Raw genomic sequence first — 16,999 nt, 5'->3', positions numbered from 1 at the left:
AAATAGTGGAATATTCCAGACCTATAACATCCCCATGAAGACACCCGGGAAAGTTACAATACATAATGCACCTTTAAAATTAAACATGGCAAAATACTATATGTACATTTGATTTTATGATAACAATACACACGTTTTAAGATGATTCGTGTCAATACAATATATATAAAAAGAGCATGAATAGGTAGTCTTTGAAAAATACTTTTGGTTGCTGCACTCATGCAAAAGTGAGTAGATAATTGGCCAAATCCAGGGAGAAATGTAAAAAAACACTCTATTCAAGAAAGGCACAGAGGAAAGAAGACAAACGATTTCTTAAAAGTAGAGTGCTGAACGTTAGGATGATTGACATAGCAGTTAACAATAATTCTCTCAGAAATCTGTAAGACTTTTCTGTTACTTTCTTTCCCACAGACACAGAGCTCATTTGACAAAATACACAAACAGACCAAACATCAATAGAGCCATTACAATAGACATTTGAGTGCACTCAGCGGGACCCGTTGTTCAAAATATGTAATGGCTGAGAAAATCCACACGGCTCCTTTCACGGCGACGTCAAAGGTGTTCGTGCAGTGGGTGAGTGCGGTCGTGTTCCGGTGCAACAGTGCAGTGACCCTGCTGTTAAGTTCTTACAGTTAGATGTGCAGAGTCCTCGGATTTTAGCCGTTTTTAGCAGTGACCGTGTTGAAAAAGCCGGTGCATAATAGGTTGAACGATGGATTGATGTGACAGTAATAACAGACGAGGATCAACATCTCAGTTTTTGACAGTTTTCGGTTTCTTTTATGAATGTTCGTCAAGCGCTGTTCAAATGTAAGTGAGTGGTCTGTTGTTCGTCCGGTGTATTTAAAAACTGTCCACGGTTTGGTCGTTCATGACAAAAGGCTGCGGTGGTGGAGAGAGTGTGAATATGAGGTCAATAGCACTCGAAACAGCATCCATGACAGGAAATTAAAATGCACGGATAAACAAACTTTCCTCTCCGGTTTAAAAAGACTTCTGACAGTATTTTGAATGTCTTTCCCGTAACACACGTTCTGAGATTTGGAAGAGTTTCTTAGTTATTTTTGTGGTGGAGACGCAGACACCAGGTGGGCACTGTTGGCAACGCATGACAGGTGACCTCAGGTTCAACTGTTTCTGGTGGTACTTTTCGACTTTCAAGAAAGACAGGACGGTTTAGAACTAAAATTAGATGAACATTTCACTCACGCCTGTACTTAGAAAAGTTGAAGGTCAAGCAGTCATTTTCCTAAGACACCTGCTTTTAAAGATCCTGAGAGACTGTTAAATATGTCATGGCGCAAAAGGTGCTGTAACAAAAGCAGATTTTTTTTCGTTGAGCAGATACTTCAAAACTTTCTTTCAACTACACACAAGTCTGGAAAATTTACATTTATTCGGGCATAAAAAAAAACACGTTCCCATCTTTATTCCCAAATCGGATTCTGCTGAAACAGCTTATGCGGATACCATGACAAGCACGTATTCAAAAGCTAAATTAACTAATTACAAGTCTGACTCAGTTCAAGCTCTTTTGAAAATCCTCATTTCATCTGTCCAAACCTCACAGCTAATGAGCCCGTCAGGTCTTGGAGCACTTTATCAGCTACCCCCCGCGCTCCAACCACAACGGCTATTTTCCCTGTTACCATGACGACGTCTCTGCCTCCCGATTGTGGACAAAAATGTCACGGCGAATAGTGTCGCTGATTGAAAACCCATGGACAGTGAGGAGAAGCGCGTCCTACTTGTGTCCGCAAATGAGTCTTTTGAGAAGCAAAAGGCTGGTCTCTCTAATCTATGTTTAGAGAAAGTGTGTCGGCCTCGTCTCGCTGGCCAATATTGTGCCGTCATTCTACATTAGTGAAAGGAGCTGACGGTGGAGCCACAAAGCATGACAGCTGTGAGAATGGTGCACTGTCAGGGGCGTTTTGCGTCCTTCACAGATTAAATGGGAATAAATAGCATCGGTGGCATCATCAAGAGTTGATCTGACTGGAATGTTTTAATTTGAGACGCTGCTGCATTGTGGTCAAAAAGATGTTAAACTGTAAGATGAGAATGCAAACAAATGAAAGTTCTTATTCCGACCTCAGTTACTGTTTGACTTGACGTACCAATGGGAAAAATACTTCTCAAATGAGTTATTAAACGATCAAACTAAAAAACTAATGTCCTGAAAAGTCAATGGGGAAAATGAACGTTGCTCTTTATATTTCAGATGCCCTCCCAGATACATCTCTACGACATTCATCTTGGCAAACGCAATAAGCTGGTTTGTGGATAAGGGTGTGTGGAATTATAGACGTATTATGATAATGAGATATTATGAGCTGCTGTAATAATATATCGCATTAGTAATATTTTTCTAAATTATTTTTAATTTCGTTGCTTCTTCAGAGAAAAGGAAATTATTGATTGTTAATTAAAAGTGGGTGCGTTTCATATTGAGTTTTATAGGTATAGTGATTATACCAGGAGCAAAATTTGGTGACAAAATCTATTCTCCAATTTGTCCGATAATAATGGAATTCTTCATGCAAACATACTTAAAACTGTTAAAAGAAGATGAAAAGTTCATTAAGATTACACAATTTTAAGTGTATTTATTCTCCAGATAAAGGAAAATTACCACATGCAACTAAACCATACTTCATTATAGTGTTTCTCCAAACAGCATGATGCCCAATTAACAGAACTTTCTAAAATGGACTCCATGAGTGCACTGTAACCCCCCCGGCTCTGGTATAGCCTGACAAAACTCTTTCCTTTGTGTGAACACTTAATTAGGCTCTCTCTGTGTTGCTGTAGAATTACAGCACTCCTTTTGGCCACCTGCGCCCTTCACAAACGCACCGCGATATTGTGGTTTGTGCCAATACACGCTTTCCAAGATGCACCTGCAAAGGCCACATATCACGCTGGTCTGCTTCATCCAACCAAATATGAACAGATTTAATTAGCAGTGTCAGAAAAAAGTTGTTGTTTTCTATGAACACATTTAACACAAAATCAACATAACACATATTTGCATGAATATTGTAAAGACATTAACAAGCTGACCTTTAACCCAAATGTCAAATAGCATATGTTCATGTGGAATTCATGTTTGTAAACGTTAGTTAGGGTATTCTTGGAAGATATAAGATATTCCCTATGTATTGATTAGTTTGACCCAATGTGCACTGAAGAAAAAAGTACCAGTAAATTCCATATGTTTTGTTTGAAAAGTATCTTCACAGATCTCCTCTAATTCACTCCATGTCATCTCCTTTCTGCTGCATTCCATAATCAATTTCCATAATATCCATAATTTAAAATCACTATAAAATAATAAGTAATTGACTGCTTGATTGTTGATTGACTAAGACCATTGACTAAACAACTTAAGGCATTCAGCCCTGATGTTATATTTTTGTGTTTTGGAGATACCATGTCCACTGAACATGCGGTAAGAATGTCAACTATAATAAAATCAGATTAAAATGTCTCCACAAAAGTCTCTCACCTCTTTCAAACTCCAACAATAATAGAGCTGATACATTCTCCTCCTTCTTTCCAATATAAAGACAAACTCTCCCTCAGGGACAATGTGCCAACTATGATGGGAGCTTTCAAGCTGATCAGACTTGATAAATAAATAAATAAATACATTTTGGAAACTAGTTAATTCCCTGATGATTCATGATGTTGAAAAAACTGAATAAAAATAGTCCAAAAGCGTTTTGTTGTTGTCAGATGGTTGGATGAGCAGGGAGTGCTGCTGCAGGACTTTATACAGTATGTGAATACGAAATATAGTAAAGAAAATAAAAAGAATGATTTTCTTTTTAAATTGTGGATCTTCATTTGTTCATTTTATAAGATTAAATAGAACACATTCAAAATTTAAAAGTAACCAACACTATCAAATCACTGTAAAGTGTTTTTTTATTGGAGTTGAATGTGTATTTTGGTCCTTCACGATTAGATTGACAGTCAGTTAATCTGGTATTGGGTGTAAAACAATGTGCTGCCCAAGTATTAAGAATAGACATGTATTGTGAAGTTGAGACACACATATATAGAGTAATTTGTTTAAGTTGAGGCTGCTCTTGAGCATGTGTCTTGCTCTCACAGTAACGCCGCGCTTCAAGCCTGTAATTAGGGCTGTCTTTACCCGCGCTCCCTCCTCTCTCTGTTCTCTCACTGCCGCGGTCTGAGGAGCGCGTTTCTTTTACGCACGCGGCAGAAGCGCACGAAACCCTCAGTGGAAAAGCGCTCGCTCGCAGCTTTACGCATGGACGCGGCGCAGCGGGGGGTGCGCTCGTTTCACGCGCGGCTTCAGAGCTCCACCGCGGGATAGACACAGCGGCAGGATGCGCCGGTACCTGCTCGTGTACTTTCTGCTCAGAGTCCTGCGGTGCGATGCGGAGGGAGAGCCGGGTCACGCCGACGAAGACGACTTTTTGATCGGGTACAACGACTCCGCGGAGGTCGGAGCGTCGGCGGGTCCGCATATCGAGGATAAATGTCGCGGGTACTACGACGTGATGGGCCAGTGGGACCCGCCGTTCGTGTGCAGGACGGGGAACTACTTATACTGCTGCGGCACCTGTGGATTCCGCTTCTGCTGCGCGTTCAGGAGCTCGAGGCTGGACCAGACCACGTGTAAGAACTACGACACGCCGCCGTGGATGATGACGGGGCGACCGCCGCCGAAGGTCGACGTGGCCCTGGACGCCTCCAAGGATAAAACGAACCTGATCGTGTACGTGATCTGCGGAGTGGTGGCCATCATGGCACTGATTGGGATTTTCACTAAACTCGGTCTGGAGAAGACGCACCGGCCGAACAGGTAAAGTTATAAGTGACCACAGAAAGTCAGGACTTATGGTGCGTAAAACAAGTCATAATTGGCTTTTGCATAGGGTAGAGTGTTGTGCAAGGTGTTATCTATTGAGAGAGACAAAAGGCATGGATTCAAGAAAGTTATTGTCTTAGAATAATAATAATCTATAATAATAATAATAATAATAATAAATATAGCCGCAAGCGGCAATGATCGGCCCTTGCCACGCCGCCGCTGCCACGCCGCAAGAGGAGGGGGCGCTAACGCGCCCCAATTGTCCTTTTATTACGCCTACTGCTGAATCTGTGACGCTGTCACATCTTCTCCCCTTTGTTTTACCATCAAAAAGCAATTTTATTTTGAATTCTTGGCAAAATGTGCGGCTTTGCCGCACAGACACCGTGACTCTTTGAATAAAAATGTGGATAACTTTTGATGGTCCACCCCTGAAGATGAGTCTCACCAAATTTCAGGTTAATAGGGCTAACGCCCTAAGAGGAGTTTGTGAAAGTCTAAAGTGTAAACATGTTCTGGCGATTTCCCCATTGGAATAACATGGAAGGTTTCGGTCATCGTTACGGCAACGCCATAACAATTATGACATGGGTCTCATTTACTTTTTTGATGGGGATGCCAAAATTGAGTTGTGTGTCAAATTTCATATAATTTCGCAAAACTAAATATTTAACCTCCATATAAAATCTGTAGGGGGCGCTGTGGCTCCAAATTAATTTATTTCACTTCAAGTAGGTTTAGGGCAAAGAGTTTAACAACTGATTCTAATTTGACGCAATTCGGACTTTATCTGCGCAAACGGCAGAAATGTTAAATTTGGGAGATTTCTGAAATTCTAGCTACAGTTTGCGGCTTCGCCGCACAGAGACCGTGAGAGGTATCAATGTAATTTGGATAACTTTTGATGTCCCACTCCTCAGTAGCATTTTCACCAAATTTCAGCTTTTTAGGGCCAACGCCCTGGGAGGAGTTCGTAAAAGTACGACGTTTGGAAAAACTCCGAAGTCATGTTTAGCCATTTTTGAAGCAATATGGCCGACATTTGGTTGGGCGGACGGCGTTGCCGTAATAATATTTTTTACTTCTCTTGTCACCATCTACCTCTGCGCCAAATTTCATGATTCTACGATCAGATTTTTTTGGGTCATTTTTCATCTCTCAATGCATTTTTGGTACATTTGGGGGCGCTGACGCGCCAATTTTTTTATTTTTGAGAAGGGAAATAGCCAGAATGTAGAGAGGCACGATTTTTAGAGGCGTGCAAATTTTTGTGACTTTTCGTCAATGTTCACTGGGTGAAAAATAGGGGGGTTGGTCCCGAGAAGAAGAAAGAATAATATTCCGATGCGAAAACAATGTTTCCCATTTTTCAAATATCATAAACTATACATTTTCGGAAAGCGCTCGCGCTTTCCTACCTCATGGTGTGGGCCCCTGGTCACTGACGGGTACTTTCGTTAATTTTGAGTGGGCTCCGCCCACTTTGTGTTTTTGGCCCTCTATACAGTAATAATGTTCAATTTTTGCATTACATGCTTATATGCACGGAACATGCAAGAGATGGGGAACGTATTCGTGAGCTACTTAGCGCAAATGAGTGCTTTATATGGGGATGATTCGCGGTCGTCATCTCAATGTAAAGTGCTCGTTTAGTGCGCACTTTTGCACGGGCTTCGCCCGTTTACAACGGTAATGTTCCATTTTCCTACTACTAATTAGTATGCACGGGGCGTGCATGAGTGGAGGAGTGCGTTAGTGAGTGTTTAGAAGTGGGCGAGCGCTTCGCGCTCGATTTCGTGCGCACTACGTGCGCACTTTCGCAGCCGTGCTTTGCACGGCCTTACGAGATTAATAGGCCTCTCGCCAGCTTGTGGCGCTCGGGCCTAATAATAATAGAGACGTTAGGCTGAAAAGGGATGGCAATGAAGATAACATAGTGGCTTAGTAACAGCAGGATTTGTAACAGTAATAAATGGCTGAAATAGGACTTATAAAATAAGATTATGGTGCGTAAAACAAGTCATTATTAGCTTTTGCATAGGGTAGAGTTATGTGCAAGGTGTTATTTATTGAAAGAGAATAAAGGCATGGAATAAAGAAAGTTATTGTCTTAGAATAATAATAATCTATAATGATAATAGAGTTGTCAGGCTGAAAAGGGATGGCAATGAAGACAAAATAGTGGCTTATTAACAGCAGAATTCGTAACAGTAATAATTGGCTGAAATAGAATAAGCGTTTATTAGATGTGCAAGAATGATGGTATGTTCAGTTTGTTAAAAATCCACAATAATTGCCTGAAGTATGTTTGTGTCACTCTGGCAATTAAGTGTGATTTGTTGGTGACTTTTTCCAGGGCTCTTGCAAATGTGATTCACCACTCTGAAAATGATGGTGCAGTTGGGCAACACTACGAGAATTTGCAGAGCAGAATGAACAGCCTGTGTAAGTATAAGTATTGGTGTTTTTCGTTGTTTTATTTGTTTCTCACTCTTGCCACAGCACAAATCCTGAGTGAGGCATTGTTTTGAAGCTCTCCCCAACTCAGACTAAACTATTATAACGTGTGTACACCCTATTTATTTGATTTATAACACACTAATGATGCAGAGTGTTAAAAAGTTCTAATTTAACACACCGTATACCAGAGTTTTGACTCGCTGTACACTTCTTTTGTAGAAAGACTGCTGCGGTTCACCCTCTACTTAAACATTACTAAATGACATGCAAAAAGTGTATACAATGTCTGTGTAAATGTATGGATTTTGAAAGTCATTTTAGTCTTTTCTTTGCTCAGGCCCACTCCAAAATGATACAATTATAATATTAAATGATCAAACCAGGTCACTCAGATTGGATTTGGCCCACTTGGCAACATCAATGTTTTATGCTACACTACAGCAGCTTTTACTTGACCAATCCTGGCTCAACAGCATCTGATTAGAGTCTTATTACGGTAATTGCGTTGTGATATTATACATTACAGCTCTGGTAAAATAAGTATTTCTATTATATCCATGTAATGCTCTTAATGGACGGATGGGATTGAGGAACATGCATAATTTAAACACAGTCAACTGGTCTAAATTTCCTTCAATGTGTGTAGCAATCAAAATGAGAGCATGTGAAGGCGTTGATTACACTGATTGTCTTTGTGCTTGTACCGCTCTCGAATCTAAGATAAAATCAAAAGTGGGACCGGATTTACGATTTAGAGTGAGTTTTCGATACAGAGCAACACAAGCACTGTAAATACAAGTTGAATGTGAGCCCTGTTGACTGTTTTTATGGTAACACAGGTGTAATCACGCAGTCACAGACTCCTCAGGTGGTTTCTGAGTTAGAAATCTGTTTTTTCTGACTTCGGTTATAATGTGTGACTTTTGTGTGACAAATAAGGAGCAACTAAAGGTGTTAAAACCAAAACTTAAGGAGGGGGAAACCTAAAAAAAGACAAAAAATAAATTAAATATCAATTTAAACCCCTTGTTTTGTCAAATGTTTTTGTTGCCCTTGAAGTACTGAATCCACCTCAGATGCAAACTAACATATATCTAGACTGTATAAATTGTGATCAAATTAACACACCCATGCGTTTTAAGTCAATACCAATATTTGGGGTTTGAGTATTTATCATTTAGGGCTTGGCAATTATTATTAGATTCAGTCATTTCTTTAAGGTTATTTTATTATAGTAAAAGCAGATGGTTTTGAGCGGACTTCAGACTTTGAAGGAAGAAATTTGAGTATTCAATTGTGCTAAAAGACATGGATTAACACTGAAAGCCATTTTTTTATTTTATTTAAGAAAAATATAAGATGAGAAAAGGAAAAGAGTGATTCATATTTTTGTCCGACCATATCTATACCCAATAACAACAGATACCAGTGGAATAACGCAAGCATCTGATCCAAACTGATCCACATATGGACCTTAATAAGTTTGTTATAATCAGTTGATTGGCCTAAACCGTAACCAAGAAACTGAAGCGATACAAAGCGATAAGAGTACAATTATTCTAGCAGTATTGTCGCTTTGGAGGTGTGGAAGGTGATGGTGTGGAAATGCAAATGCACTTGGAGAAAAATAAATTATGGGATTCTGAACTATCACCACCAATTATTATTTTTTGACTGTAAACCAAGATTTATGGAGGCACTTGACAACACCAGCTTCATTTCAAAGGAGTGGAGACGTGGACACAGATGGGAGGAGCACAGTAAACAGTTGGGAGCATTGGACAGCACAGCCTCTCCACATTGAGGCACAGAATCTTTACTATCCATCCTCTGCAGAGAAACAAATACATAATAAGAAGAACTGGTGACAGCTCCCAGCTCGGCGCAGACAAACTGGCTTCTACCTGTCTCTAACTTAGCCACACTTCATTAATGGCTTTCTACAGATAAGACAGTGTGCACTCATTGAATGACAGAACTCTAAACTGGTCCACACATTCTAGTGGGAGAAAACAATTACAGTTATTTTGGCTGGTACTGGGATGCCTTGTCGATTAAAGACACGTATTTGTGGCTTAGACTGTACACTTATTTTGATTGCTATTTTTTAACTAAAAGTAAAGGAACCATATTTCATGCAGACAGTGTTTTGTATAACTATGACTGACTTAATAATAATAATAGAAATAGCTCAGTGTCAGTGGCCACCCAGTGCGGAAATACAAGGAAGTAGTCAGAATATTCCCATTAGTAACAGGGACAAAAACTTGATTAACCAATTCAGTCTCTGAGTATTTTAGTTAATGTTAAAAAATAAAGAAGATTTAGGTTTATAAAGTGCCCTTAAAGTCACATAAAAAGATAAAGTACAGCTCATATATAGCATCTGCAGGAGAACTAGGTTTTGTCTTGACAAATGAACATTAAAAGTAGTCAGTACATAATATTAGTCTTCTCTTTGCACCATTTTGGAGCAGATGATCCCAAAATATACTTGAAACGTTTTCCGGGGAGTCTAACCTTACGAGTGTGCAGACACTGCCCTAGTTTAGTGCTTGACTTTGACAACAATAGAGTACAAGTGAAACCTATCTCCATCCATCTCCATATGCAGGTGGGTGACAGAGGACTTCAGAGACTCTGTGTAAAGACACTGACAATAGACGAGACCTTTAACTGGATCACATACATCAGAGCGTGTCCCTGTGCCCTACTTATCAATCGAAAAAAGTGGAGCAGAGCAGTGTACATCGCGACACAGACATTTAAATGCTAGGTCCCAAGTTGAGCTAAAAAAAAAAGTGTGGCACGCTTGGATAAATAAAGTATAATGAGCATTGAGACTAATTGGCTTTTTGGATATTAGCATAGCATCTATAGCATTATATAACATGGCAGAAGGCTGATAGATCATGATTTGAGTTCTACATATTCAGGTATGTTTGTGAACTCGCAAATATAATAACACATATAATCTGTTTAATTATGAAACAAAACACTATTGTTTTATATGTGTATGTCCTTGGAATATATAAAACTGTCATGACGAAACGTGTCAAAAACTGAAAACACGTGTCGAAAACCGAAAAAAATACTGCATTTTAATTAATTACACTTACAAGTGAGAATAGAGATGACATTCGACTTGTGAAGGCCTCATAATTATGTAGGAATTAAAACAACCAACATTTGATATTAAACTACCAGCCAACAGTACATTTTTAAAATATTTGATATTATGATTTTTTTGCTGTAGACTATCATTGTGACAGGTCAATGATTATTTCATCTCAGCAGCACGTGCATATAATTTTTTTCCTCCCAGTTCTCCAGTTATTACAACGCACCTGACAACAGATATTTACAATAATTCCCATAGCACATGAAGGCAGCATGACTTTAAATGACCTTCTACACCTGTTCCATCTCCTCAGCTCCTCAATGCTTGACCTCAGAGAAACATACTTACAGTCAGTCCTTGGTATTGTTTCATCATTGATAGTTTGAAACTCATTAGCATGATTAAGTTTGCTACTGACCAGTGGGGAATTGGTGCCTCATTAACCTACTTTTGGACTAAACTGTGTTATTCAGACACAGTTTAGAGCAATGACCCAAGGCTTTTTTCAAGATAGTTTGCTTGTCTCCATGGAGATGTTAATGCTTTGCCTGGAATGTTCCATACCATTAAACTTATCTATCGAAACACTACCAGGCCTGGTCTGATCTGTGGAGAGACAAGGTATTTCTTAGCAATAAAAACACATGTAATTGAATAATTGCACAATAGATACGTGTAATAGCTTACTGAAGAACCACGTTGGCAAAAGAATTGCATCTCCATGGAGACAAGCTGTTGGCTGACCCTCTCCAGCAGAGAACTTGCACCTTTAAACATTATCACTACATCTCATTGTGGTGGTGCTGAGGCTCCATGGACACAGTGAACATCTGTGTGCTCCGTCATGCCAGCGCAGGAGGCAGGAGGCCAGCCTGTTCATGACTAACCCTTTAATTTAGCAGATGTCTCCTGTAGGATTACCACAGTCTTACAAAGAACAGTCATGGCCTCCCAGCTGGCACCAGAGGAAGGTCTTCTTTAGTGAGAGTGGCACTGGGGATACATCACCCTTTATCCATCCATTTATGTTATTGAAACATGTCTGGTTCAGTGTGCAGTGTGTTGCTTTTCTGCCAACTGCTTTTCTCCATGAAGATGTTATTGTTTTGCCTGGAATGTTCCACAGGATAGAATTAAGACAAGCGGGTGATATGTAACAGATCAGATCTCTGGAGAGTGTATGTTAAATGCGATACTATGGAACATTCAGACAAAGCAATTATATCACCACAGAGCAAGATGGAGCACTTCAAAAATGATTACAGGACTAATCTTACACAGCATTAGAATGACAACAAAATGGGACACATCTCTATCAAAAGCAGCAGGTTTGGTAACAGCAGTTGTCTTTGTTAGTTTGGCCGACACAGCCAAGACTTCATCCTTTGCTGAATCACCTGTGGCCGGATCTCCACCTTTCCTTTTCTGGACGTTTTTTATTTACATTCGCCTCTACAGGCTGGAATACCTGACAAAAACTGCAATCAAGATACTCTGCCTCCGAGCCTGGATAGTCATCAATTTATATTGACAGATAGATTATTTTTCATCACTGTGAACACATGACAAGATAGACTTTCTTAAATACTAAAAGCCATTAAATCAGTAACTGTTGTAGAAACAGTTTGAGTTATAGTCATCTGGACACTGTTTTTGAAACAAGATGTTTAGACTCTCATCCAAGAGTCATTCTCAATCTGTGGATCTAGTCTGAGAACTCTGTAATATTTATCCTACTTTGAGCTGCGTAAACCGGCAGGACAGAACCTCCTGATAATAACCTGTCCTGTTTATTTGTTTGCTCTGTTTTAAACTTTCCCTCAAAATATTCTTCTTTGTTACTCTAACAGTCCTGTAATGGGTCATATAAATCTTGTTAGCTGGCTGCAGCTCCCTCACCTGATTAACATCTGAATGGCCAGGGCTGCTGCTGCCCCATGGCTTCAAAATACTGCAGTATATTACGGGTAAATTAAATCTTAAACCTCCATTTCTGTTTAAAGAGGGATTCCCTTTTGTAACAAAAACCGCCTCCTTAACTCCTCTTTCAAAACATCACTTTTCCTGCTTAGTATCTTCACCTCATTGTCTTAAAAAGAGTGGTTTCTGGCTTTAAGAGGAAGATGCAAGGCGCTCCGTAATCCTGATTTGCGTGTTTTCTGTGTTGATACAGTCCAGATGACAACAATCTAAATATTTTTCCACATTGGAACACTCCTGGGTGAATGAAGGATTACACTGACTTGTTATACACATCACCAGTAATCATAAAATGCACATGCAAACCCTTTGTATTCATGGGTTTCAGGCAAATCATTCCTTCCTGATGTGAAGGATTTTGTGAGGACCTTTCAAAAGATAGAATATTTCGATTATTGCCATGTCAAATCCTTCAAATCAGGAAGGAATCCTCATGCCTGAAACCCATGAACATATAGGCTACATTTAGTGCCTATGATCTGAAGTTGAGGTTGTCTTGTGTCTGTCTCGGTTGAGTATCGCAGAAAAGTGAATGGACTGAAAAAGGAACCAAAAAAAGTCAGAAGTAGCACTTTTTATTTATTCACTCATCATTTTGCAACAATTTTAAATAATCTGTATTCTAAGCAAAAACAATTTAAAACAGTGGTGGAACAACCCAAAAAGCTGCTGGATCACTACTGGTAAATACATGTATCACTCTATTGGTTCAGAATACTTTTGGTTGAAGGTTTTGTATTTTGCATCTTCAAGTCTCCATTGGTTTATTCACATTATGCCACCTGAAAATTCAAAGCATCAATATATATCGTGACGGACTTCTTAGCAACACACATATCAAAATATGTTGTGAAACAATAATTGACCTGCTGCATTAAGGCTGAATCTGCTGAGCTGAACGGGTGAATCATTCATAGAACAATTGTATTCTGATATTAAGGACATTGCGAACAGGAGATTCCGTGGATTTTTGTTATTCTACGTGCTCGAAACACAAATGTAATTGTTTGAAGACAAATGAAATGCTCGCCTAATATTATAGTATATATTTCACCATCCTCTAGTTCATATTTTTTTTATTTTTCCCCCCCAAACAGACAATGATCAACTGAACAACTCAAGCCAAGCCTCCACGCTCATACCTCAGCCGTACCCCGTCCCAGACCTCACCAGCCCCTACGACCACCAGCTGCCAGTCAAAGACATCAACACTTACGCCACGCTCAAGGCTGTCGGTGAGAAGAAAATAGGAGTATTTTAAGTTTAATTAACAGACACAGATGGTTCCTATCTCCAGAAATCTGTTAGTTAATCCTGTTGGTATTAAAAGACATCAAGTGACACCGTGAGAATATTTATAGAAGTTTGTTCTTTATAATCAAAACTATTTTAAACGTCTTTTGATGAGTAATAATAGAGATGATGAAGGAAAATCAGTGGGCAGAAAAGGCTTTGCGAGATTAAAAGAGATGAGTAAAAATATTTTGTCTGAAGCTATATTTGGAGTGTTGGAGTTTAGTGTTTGGTGGGGCATGTAATAGAATAACACCTTCAGTTGTGGAATCGGCAATCAAGAACGTTATGGCTCATTTTAGACAAACAAGTATTTTGTAGGAGCAAGATATCTGTGAGAACTATCTGTGTAATAATCATCCATGTCTTGCTTATATTGTATACATATTCAATTAAACTGTAGGTAATTGGAATAAAAGTTATACACTGTAGAGGTTACGTGGGGAGAGACATGCAGGAATATTTTAAGCTACAAATGTTTCATGCTTATGACTTCAGTTAACAAGCAAGGATTTAATATTTTAGGATCAAATAATGATTAGTAGGGTCAGGAGACATAAGTCCAATGTAAGTAATGATTAAGCAAGTAAGGAATCTATAATACAGAGTGAACATAAATGATTACATGTTGCATTAATGTACATAAAAGATGTTTAGAATTGTTTCCAAAACCTGAACTTTTACATAACCTAGAGTAAAACTAGACAAAATAGAATATTAATTAACATAAATGTATCTGTCAATTTGCTCTCTCAACAGATCCCAACAGCTATAAACCAAATTTGCCCATAAAGATGTTTCATTATTTCATTTAATCCACCTAACATCCTTAGATGAATATAAGACATTATAACTTCACAGGGTTTTTTTACAAAAAGCTTTTTACTCCTTTAGGGATATAAAGATAATCCCTTCAAGTGTTGTACTTAACAAGACTTTGTCAACGTTTCAACACCAAACTATTTGGCAAAAATATAAGATATACAAAATCCCCACTGTAATTTTTTGCAATCTACCAGTAAACAAAAAGAAGACAGAGACATTTAAACCTATGTGCAATTTTACCCATTAAACTCGTTATTTTAAACATCACATGATGAAAAACATGTAATACAAGTTCCCCTTTAATATATCAAAATTCAAGCTTTTTTCCTATTCACCTCCAGTGTGACCTTCAGTGACTTATTTGTGTACAATCTCACAGGACAAAAAGCATTAAACTTGGGACCTTGGGTCAGTTTTTGGGACCATAATTCATCTAGTCTTGGTAGCACCTTAACTGACTGCTGTCCTGTAATCGTCCCTTTTAACAGTACCAATAAAACTAAGCGTCATTCATAATCTTGTTGTGGACATTTTTTTCAGCAGAGAAGGTGAACCTCTACAACTACAGACAGCAGTCACTGGAGATGTCCCTTAAAGGCTGCCTGCCCATGGAGTCTCTGGAGGAGCAGGAGCCCAGTAACCCGTACAGCCCGCCCCGGAACCCCTCACTGAAGCAGAGCCGGCACAAGCCACGCCCGCCGCGCAGCCACAGCTCTCAGTCCCTGTACTACAGCAACAACAGCCCTGCCCTGCTCCGCTCCTGGGACAGTCGCGACACACTGGGCCTGAGACAAGCCTACACACCTCAGAAACTCTGCGTGATGGAGAAGGAGCTGCACACCACGCGCTACATGCCCCCGCAGCCGTACTTTGTCACCAACAGTAAGACAGAGGTGACAGTGTGAGCGGTTTACAAGAGACTGCAGAGTGTGGATGGGACACTCGGTCGCCAAGAAGAGGAGTGCAATTCAAGGATTCTGGCCCTGGATTTGGGTGGAGCCAATGTGTACACTTTATATTGTCCATGGATGCAACCACGCACTGGTTTGGTTTGAAAATGAAGACACATTTTGCATCAAACTTGGTATAATGTTGGTGTAGTTTGTTGATGTAAAGGTGTTTTTTCTTTCACCAAAGGCACCAGACAAAGTTGAAAGCTTTTAGACAGTGATGTTAGATTTGGTTTTAAGTTCCAGTCAAAGTGAGATGTAAAGTGCGACCTGTCTTCACGTGGAACAGCTGGAACGATGCTGTTAAAGCACAATGCAATCTATATCTGCAGTGACATATTCAACACCTGCTTTTTTGTTTCACTATATCACCACCAACTGTTGATAATAATACTATACTGCAAGAGCTCACGGTAACCAGCATGATTACGCTCAACATAGGGCAAAAGACATAGTCATATTCTGACATACACAATCACTACTACTGTCTGGAACTTTTCAATGATCAAAACCCGAACTTGAACATGTGAAAGAAAACATATTATTGCAGTTACATATATCAATCAAAAGTCAACAAATCCAGTCCTAGATCTTTCAACCACATAATATTTTAACTACACAACTCAATTATTTGAATGTGATATTTGTTACAGATATTGCGGCAGTTGATACTTGTACTTCTATCATTATTCATCATATTTCACAATATTAATGTTTGTTTACACAGCAAGACCATCACTTTTGTTGTAAGTATGTTTACTTACAACAAAAGTGATGGTCAACATTCAGCATTTAAAAAAACTTGAACTAGTCTGGGTCATGTGTCAAAATAAAACTAAAGATTTGGGTCAACTACACACTCGTCTTCAAATGTATCTCAAGCTGTTTTCTTGTTGGTTTGTGACTAGAACTGAACATGTTTGATCATTGTCTCACTGACTGAGGCTCTATACATGTAATAAGTTGAACAATCATGTTTATGAACTTATTTTAAATTATAGTAAGAGAATGGAAAAATGCAAACCCTCAACATGTATTGGGTATTCATTATACCAAACAAACTGTAAGTGTCAATTAAAGTAATTATTTATACCCAACGGTTGGTTTTATATCTAATTCTATGCTGCTTTTTCCACTTAACCTCACTCTCTTGCTAAGGTGTAGTCACTGACCCTATCAATGTCAAACAATTTACCTGGGAAAGCACCATGGGACTTCATCATGACCACCTGGTTCATGGATCATTGTCGATTATGTGGAAATCGCCAAACTTTAATTATTGTCTTATTTTGATGTAATTTTCCTGTTTACAGCGTGCTCTGTTGGAAGCACAGATTTTGATACACCCCTGAGAGCGCTGTCATTGTTCTGAAGATGCCGGGAGACTTTCTTGTTAATTAGCCAATGATGTTTCCTTGCACCGGGATGGTTCCCTCTGGAAATTTAATCAGCACAATAACCTAATTCAGACACATACGGCGCAGCCTAGACACGTACTGTGATGTCCAAAACACTCAG

The 16,999-nt window shown here is 39.2% G+C and overlaps 1 protein-coding gene across 1 annotated transcript; it reads left to right on the top strand.

Annotated features, from left to right (window-relative positions):
- Nucleotides 1-4,364: 4,364 nt before the first annotated feature.
- Nucleotides 4,365-15,922, top strand: shisa9b (shisa family member 9b). Its single transcript, XM_072443843.1, has 4 exons — nucleotides 4,365-4,843; nucleotides 7,209-7,297; nucleotides 13,511-13,648; nucleotides 15,072-15,922. The coding sequence occupies exons 1-4, from the start codon at nucleotides 4,365-4,367 to the stop codon at nucleotides 15,434-15,436; spliced, it is 1,071 nt and encodes a 356-aa protein (XP_072299944.1). The 3' UTR covers nucleotides 15,437-15,922.
- The last annotated feature ends 1,077 nt before the right edge of the window (nucleotides 15,923-16,999 follow it).

Source organism: Eucyclogobius newberryi, unplaced genomic scaffold (assembly GCF_026437365.1).
Source record: "Eucyclogobius newberryi isolate DKJ021-1_F unplaced genomic scaffold, fEucNew1.0.hap1 SCAF_13, whole genome shotgun sequence".
NCBI lineage: Eukaryota > Metazoa > Chordata > Actinopteri > Gobiiformes > Gobiidae > Eucyclogobius > Eucyclogobius newberryi.
The sequence above is the reverse complement of the archived record's forward strand: the minus strand, read 5'-3'. Positions and strand labels throughout refer to the sequence as shown.